General features: G+C 40.0%; 1 protein-coding gene across 1 annotated transcript in view; it reads left to right on the top strand.

Moving 5' to 3' along the window:
• The first annotated feature begins 935 nt into the window (after positions 1-935).
• Positions 936-8,419, top strand: part of ADAMTSL1 (ADAMTS like 1) — a 588,401-nt gene continuing 580,917 nt past the window's right edge. The window contains exon 1 of the mRNA XM_063295031.1: positions 936-1,453. Coding sequence (XP_063151101.1) covers positions 1,364-1,453 — 90 coding nt within the window. The 5' untranslated portion in view covers positions 936-1,363. The remainder of the gene's footprint in view (positions 1,454-8,419) is intronic.

Below are 8,419 nucleotides of genomic sequence, written 5' to 3'. Positions count from 1 at the left end.
GAGGGGTGCCTGTGGGTAGACTGCAGGCATTGCATAAATGCAGGCACAACCAATGGGAGTGAATACACTGGCAAGGAACACATTAGGCCACCACACCATAGTGTGAGGGTAGGAAAGAATGAAGCTGGTACCTTATTGGTCCTCTCTTCCTTTTCTGAAGCTTGAGGAGGACCTTATGTGAGTAGGCATGTGTCTGGTACTGTGGAAAGAGGAAAGAAAAGCTCTCTAGGCCACTGAAGGAACCCAAAAGCAGGACATACCCCACCTACCTCCAGTGGCTCTCTGGAACTTGGTCCAGGGTTTCCATCTGCTGCATCAAAAGGGTGACAAAGGAGCATCCTGGGACAGATAATGTTGGCAGCTATGCTGTGGCTAAAAATCGCGGGAAGAATCTGGAGCATCAGTTCATAGTAAAACCTACTTGTATGTAATATGTTTCGTGAGAAATTCCCCTGTGTGCAGTGTTAGTCTTTTAAAAAAAAAATTAGATTTTGTGTTTGAGTAACCTCTCCTGTTTACTTCACAGAGCCTATTTTGGGGGTAGACACAGAATACCGTAGCAATTTTAGATGTGCGCCTACAAGGTCATGGGCAGGTGAAGGAGCTCTAAATATGCATCTTGTAAATAAACCATGCTTGATTTTTCAATCTATAATATTTCATACACCCAGGTAAAGGCGATAGGGCAGTGGCCACACACTTTCGGTATGTATGAAATCATAACGTGCTCCCAGAATCGGAGAAAGGAGCTGCATCTGGAGTGCGGCCACTGGGTCCGGTTGTGCGCGTAAAATTCCGATCCAACGAGGATATCCCTCAAGGGAAATCAGCAGTATCTCTTTAAGACAAGTTAGATAGGCGACGCCCATTTCCACTCGTCCGCCCGCCCTGCAGACTTCTTTTAAACGTGCTTTTCTCCATGCGTAGTGCCTCAAGTGAACTCTGCAGCTGTAGCAAAGGCGAGAAAGCCGAAGTAAGAAACGGTCCCGAAGCGGTGAAGTGGTGTTTGTCGCCGGTGTCCTCCACCCTCACCACCGAACCCGGCACCCGGGGGAGCGGAGAAGCAGCACCACCCATCCCTTCTTCCCGAGCTCAGCAGAAGCCGAAGCGCGCAAATTGGCTCGCTTTTTGCTCTTCCTCCCTCCGCGGCTTTCCCCAGGTGCCCCTCCACCCAGCGCGTGCCCCATCCCCGCCGCGCCAGACTTGACAGTTAGGGAGTTCCTTGCAAGGCGAGGAACGGCGAAGAGCCGGACGGTTTCAGGAGGGACTGATTAAAACAGGAGGCGTTCGGGGGATCGGGGCACAATTTGCGCGCCTCCCTCTTTTCCCGCCCTTGGAACTGAGGGGGAGGAGGATTAAGACGATGGCAGCGCCAGGACGGCAGTCACAGTGTGGCCGGACGGTTGCCCCGCTCTTTTCAGTCACCTTGTGGCTCCTTTCCTCGGCTGCACAGGTAAGAGTTGCGTCCCAAACCCCCGAACCTTGGTTATTAAGGCGGCTGGCTTCCCAACGGGCAAATGGCAGGTGGAGCCACAGGTATGTGTTAGTGTGGTTGTCTGAGTGAGTGAGTGACTCGAGTGAGTGAGTGAGTGACTCGAGAACGCTTACATCCGAGGCAAAACGTGCTTCTAGGTTCCCTCGCTTTCGTTTGTTTCCTGAACTGCTAAGTGGTCCCTGTGAAATCGGGAGCTTTGTTGGTCCTCCGATGCCGTCGGCTTCTGGAAACGTTAATCCTGGAATCTCCTGGGAAGCTGAGATTTGGGGTCCTCGGTTCATTCCTTATTGCTTCCTGCCCCTCCAAAAACGGCAGATTCCAAGCTGAGGTTGACAGGTGTCACTTGCTTTAAGAACCAAGGTTAAAGCTATTTTAGATACTTGACCTTCGATCCATTACATGGCACTTGCAGGGAACTTTGAACTTTCAGAACATGACATATGAACATCAAAAATGTCTTTGGCTTGTAGGGCTGGAGAGATGGGCATTTCTTCTGCTTCTACAGATAACCTAATGAGAGGTGAATTTATGTCAGGCAGTGCAGTGCCTGTCTCCCTTCAGAAACTGCAGGGGCAATCTGTCCAGTTCCTGGAACTTGATTTCTACTTCATTGCATGGAAGTGGCAGGAAGGGAAAAAAATGTTAAAAATGGCTTTGGGCGATGAGTTTTAATGCATGAATATGGGATAGGTTTTCTTCAGTAAACTGTTTCCTGGAACCTGGGGAGAGATTTGACAGTTTGTGCTAAACTGTGTCTGTAAGTCACTTGGGGGAGGGGGAGGAGAACGTGAACCTGGGAACTTGCTGCAGAAGGAGAAAAAGATGGAAAAAAAAATAGAAAACCTTTAATATCATTTTTGAAGGACATATTTAACAGTTGAATTTTAACTTGGCTTGGAATGCATGTTGCCACTTTGGTTTTCCCTGAAAACAGTGGAATCTACATTTAAGATAGTCTTTTGTTTAAACTTGCTCTTTCCCTCCCTAGTGATGTAAATAATGAAGGATTTTTTTAATATGCTAAAAGCGCCCATAGGTATTGTGTGGATTGTGCCAGGATGCATCCTCTTAACTTTTCACTGTCTGTACAGGCCATTGTGTAAATCAAGATTGTCTGTTTTCTTTTTCCTGCACTGAAGAAGCATAAACTTGGCATATACCAATCCCCATGGTTTCAGAACAAAACCTGTTGTGTGAATCCCATCAAATTCATTTTAAAATGACTTTGTTTTCAGAGATCATGTCCTCCCCATAGGCATACCCAAATAAATTGCTGATTCTTTCATATTAATCTATACAACACCAATTTTTAATTAAATGACATTGTTTATTTGCATTATTTGACAATATGTGTGGTCCTGTCAAACACAAATCAGTTCTCTAATTTAACATCACCAACCATAACTTTTAACAAAGCGTGATGATTGCATTTTGGAACATAGGCTAATAAACTGAAATAGGTCTGCAGTGGAGAGCTTTTTTGAGACTTAATAGGAAAGCTGTGTTTTGTGATTTGCATAGTACAGTATATTCTTTTTTTCATCAGTAGTAGATGTTCAATAATTTTACATGAATGCTCAGCCTTGGACTGGAATTCTGGATCCCCTTGTACTGCATTGATTGAGATTTAACGCCAACAAAAACATTTTTTAAAAAATTTGGGCACAGTGCATCTGCTATCCAGCTTTTAAAATTGCAACACACACACACACTAATTAAAATGTATTAGTGATGTATGGATCTATATATCTCAATATACACTAATAAAATTTAACAAATTTAAATGTCTAAGAATTCATTAAAAATAATGTAAATCAGACCATAACAATGTCAGTTATAAAGCTGTGCTACTTATCTTCTAAAGGCACTATTAACTCTCCAAAACTACTATACTCCAAAGAGAATGGTTTGCCTGGAAAGCAAGACAGATAAAAAAGTTTTTACTTAAATAATTTAGAGCCATATTTTGACCAAGTTTGGATTACTTCTTTCTGGAGAATTAATGCCAGTTACAGAGAAGTACTTTCTCTCTAATGACACGTGCTAATATACAATACCAAGGCCTCCTGAGAAAAATCAGGCAAGCTCACAATGCTGCATGCCCTGTCTTTTACAGTTTTATAAGTAGTAGAGATATGGATTGAGCATGGAAGTCAAGAAATAGATCGCCCAGCTCTGTTAGGTAGGACCTACTTTTTCTGTTGAAAATTTAGCATTTATTACAGAATAGATAAAATATGCGGGCTTTCTGTATGCTTGAGTAGTTGTGGGTTTTGTTTTGCTTCTTTTGGTTGTTGTTAAAGTAACCCTGATCTGTTGGCTCAAGAATTCATTTTGTTCCAGAGAAGGCAACAGAATCAGAGGCTTGGAATGCTGCCAGAAGCCAAAAAGAATGCCCAAGCAGCTGCAGAGGGGACAGAAACTAATCATTTAGATACTTCCTTCATTGATTACATTAAAGAGGGTTGCTCTCATGGAACTGTGGATTCATGCAAATACCCCCTGGACTATCCAGCCAGCTAGCTAGCTCACAATTGCCCTGTCCAAAAACATCCCCATTCCTTTCAGAGATCACTTTTCCAAAATATTTCAGCATGGTTTTTACATTGTTCTGTCAATTGGCTTCACTTAAATCAAACAGCTAGACATTTCTCCAAGGCTTCTTTTATTGCCCAGGACAAGAGGATGGATTGTTTTGTCCTGTGTCATCCCAAGTATAGCTTTAAAGATGTACACTCTTGTGTATTTTTTGTTCTGAAATCTGTAATTGAGCTTAAGTTGGCACAATATATAGTATTTGTTCTTTGTGTCTGGCAATCAGAACATTCATGATTTTTAAGAGTGTAGGATTCCTTTGGTCTTTAAAGCTCATGTTCTCATCACAACACATTTGGATTATTGCAATGTGCTCTATATGGGGGTCCTTCTGAAAACTGGGGCAAAATGCAGTGGCCCATGGATTAATGAATCCAAGTTTGTATAGTTACGTAACACCTATCCTATGGCCACTTGTATCCACATCGGATACAAGTAAGTTTCCGTGTGCAATTTGAAGTGCTGTTTTTTTACCATAAAGCTTGGTGCCAAGATATCTTCAGAACCAGCTCCTCCTCATAGAGATGGCCTACCCAAATCTTCCAGTGTGGACCTCCCACCAATATCTTTTAATGGTTCCCCACATATGGGAGGTGAAGGGGACCAAGGTCCGCAAGCAGTTTTTTTTCTGTAGCAGCCCTTATATTACGAAACAATTTCTCCCTCAGGATGTGACTGGCAGCCTCATTGCTGGCCTTTTAGAAACTGTTAGAGGCAGAGTTGTTCCAGACAGAAGGCCTTTGGGGAACGAACGGTCACATTACAGTTACTCTGTGGTTATTTATGTTTTCAGTGGCTTCTATGTGTTTACTCTGTTTTTGTGTTGTGAACCACCAAGAGTCATTTTTGTTGAATGTGGTAGTATGTGGGGGGGGGGGGGGAGAAAGAAAGAAAAGAAAAGACATTGTGCCTTGTGATCCTTTCTTAACATCGATCTTGATGTGAGGGGATGGAGTTCAGGTCCAGAGTCCAGTAATTCCTTTCTTGAATTCCGTTGTCTCATTTTCCCAGAGTGAATGATTTGCTATATATATCCAAAATGAATAATAATTTATTAAATTTATATGCTGCCCAGACTTGCCGGTAGTTGGGAGGCATATAAAATTATTGTTGTGGTGGTGGTGGCTGTTCTATCCCCACTAAAATTCCCATTGAGTCCAAACTCTAGTTCTGTAATACAAAATGTCATATATTCCATCCATTCTGGTGCTTTGCCAAAGGCTGTGCATCACATTTTTTAAATACTCAGATGAAGCCACTGGAAGAAATCCAGAAAGATTTTGGCTCTTAATATGTGGATCATGAATATGAGAATGGCGCACAAACCTCTCTTGTTTCCTTCAACAAATTTTGGGAAAGCTTTGGAAAATCTGTACAGATATCTGAATGTACATTTCGGATACGAATGCACTGAGAACAGTGAGGCTGAGGCTAAATGGAGATTATAGCTGAGTTCACATATCTAAGCCATAATGTGGTTTGTTTCATTTTGACTTAAGGAAATGGACCTTTCTACAAAATTTCATGCTGTAGTTAGGGAATGGGGAACGTGAGGCTTCCCAGTATCTCTCAGTATCCTTCCTCACTGGTCTTTCTTCCTTTTTTTTATAATTTTATTAAAGATTACTGTACATTATACAGATAAAACAATTACAGGCTCCAAAATATAAAAATATAAAAAACAAATTAAAAAGTGCAGAAAAAGAAGAAAAAAGAAAAGAAGGTAACCTCCCCCGTTAGTCGCAGCAAATATAGATAACTTTAACAACTTATCACCATCTCTTAAAATACAACAACCCATCTTTTCATCCCGTATCTCACCTCATTCTCTATAAAAAAATCTTTAAAGCCTCATCACTCCATCCTAATCAGCAAAAGCCCATTAAGGGTTATCAGAAATAATATCTATTACAAACTAAATCTAATAAACCCACTTAAAATCCTTCCTTTTACATATATATCTCGTTTTCTGTCTTTGAAGAAAGCCCCCAAACCTCATCATTCAAACCTAGTCAGTAAAAATCCAATAACAATTATCAGAAATAACAGCATTATTTTAACACTATTTTAGTCTTAATCAAAAAAACTTAAAATGCAACAAATGAATTCTCTTTCCCATATCTCATCTCTTTTAGATAAAAACCTTTAAAATATCACCATCCAGTCCTAGTCAGCAAAAATCCATTAAAAATCACCAGAGATAACAACCCATCTATTTTAACTTTGATCAAATAAACTGACTTTATATTCGTTCCACTTTCTCCCAACAATCTTTAGTCCCTGATAAAATGTCCTGGTATCAGCTTTTTTTTCATGTTCTCTTTGTCTCTTCTCACAAAATCATTGTCAACTTTAAAGAATCCCTTTTGGAAATCCAGTATGAAAAGTTTATCCATGTCACTCTTCTGGTTTAGTATTTGTATGTCTTTTTCAGCTGGTTTCGTTTGTATATCCAGTATTCATCTTTTTTGTATATCCAGTAGTTCATCCAATATTACATCTTTTCATCTCCTTCTTATAGCCTGTCATTTTAAAATCCCCATTCAGATCAATTTCAGTCTTTTTCAATGAAACTTTTTCCTCTTCTATGACACCATCTAGTCTGTCTATAGTAGGAGATAACTTTAAAATTAATTACTGAGCCCAATATTTGTAAATGTCTCTCCATGGATCCATTGATGCATTTATTTCCTTCTGGTGCCCTCTAGTGTCCAACCTTCAAAGTCATCTTATCAGTATTTTTTCCCCAAATGTAAAAACATAGGATTCTTATAGTTAATTTCGAAGTCTTAATTCAAGTCCATCTGGACCCTTAATCCATTTAAAACTTTCTAAAATCAACACTCTAATCACCCTTTTGCTGTATACTCTGAATATTTTTGCAAATCCTTCAATTTGTAGTTAAAACTTCTTCCTTAAAGGATTGAAGAAAACTCACCCAGTGAATCCAGTAAAACTTGCCGTTCCAAAGGTCAATCTTTAAAAAGCATTAAAAAAAATTAAATCCAAAGTGATTAAAAGATGAGGCTCAGTGGAACCTTGGATCTGTATAGGCTACGTTGACAGCTGTGAGCTTGATGGAATCCTGCAACTTCCAGCTGTTTGCAAGCTGATCACAAAAATCTTGGTTTCTGCCATCTGTTCATGAAAAATAGCTGTCTTTTTCTGGGCAATCTCAAGATCTCTCCTTTCTCCAGAGAGATTTCGGAGATCCAGCATCTGGCCATTTTCAGCTGTAATGTTGCCACTCTCTTCCAGGGACGTCAGTTCGCCATGTCCTCACCGGAAGTCTCCCCTTCCTCGCTGGTCTTTCCAGATTTGCTGACCACATGTCATGAGCACTGATGGTGAGCAGGAGGGGGCCCCTATCCAGGGGGGAAAACGCATGTGTAGTAGTGAGGAGTTGAGCAGTCATTCAAAGAGACACAGAACAGACCTGCCTTGACTTTTGGGGTTTATCTGTATGGGTTTTCCCATGCTTCTTCAGTTTGTTATGATTTTCTGTCTAATGTAGCAGTAATAAAACACTAGAGACTTATTCCTCGTCTCAGCGTGGTTCCTGACTGTTAGGACACCACAGGAATATTATGACACTTGGAAGGCCACAAATTCCCCAAATCTACCCTTATTACACCCACCCACAGAAGAATATGGAGGCTCTTAATGATTCTTTGAAATTTTGCCCTGATGCATTTGTTTATGGAGCTTTAACAATTAAGACAATTTATTTATTTATTTATTTGTTTGATTGATGGATTGATTCATTTCTATAGCCACCTATCTCAGCGAGTGACTCTGGGCGGCTTACAACAATGCTAGCCACATTGATTGCTGATAGTATATTTTGAGGTCCAGTTGATAGTGCTGCTGCTGATCATCCTTAAAAACATAATAGGCTTGAAATTAAATTATTTAAAGAATTGCCTTACCTGTATAAACATGCCTGAACCCTCAAATAAGACTTTTTTGTGGTGCCACAAAAAAGTTTTTTATGGCTCTTTCTTGTAGTTTCTTTAAGACTGGAAGTTCAAATCTATTTTTAAATAGATAGTTGGCAAATCTTCACTTTATAAGCCAGAATGGTTCTGTTTAACTAGATGTTTTGTATTTTTATGTATCATATTATTATTGAAAATTGTCTTTAAAAATTATATTTCAAGCCTTTGACTTGAAAGTATATATGAACTAGTTGAATTAAAGCACCACTAAAATATCTTATAACAAAAGAGGAAGGAACTGAACCTCAATGAGGCCAGACCCATAAAATCATTAGGAAATTAATTAGGATTAGGAAAGAGAAGTAGACCCTCACAAGATATAGTGATGGCT

The sequence above is a fragment of the Candoia aspera genome, chromosome 2, assembly GCF_035149785.1.
Source record: "Candoia aspera isolate rCanAsp1 chromosome 2, rCanAsp1.hap2, whole genome shotgun sequence".
NCBI classification, from domain to species: domain Eukaryota; kingdom Metazoa; phylum Chordata; class Lepidosauria; order Squamata; family Boidae; genus Candoia; species Candoia aspera.
This window is presented reverse-complemented; position numbering and strand designations above follow the sequence as displayed.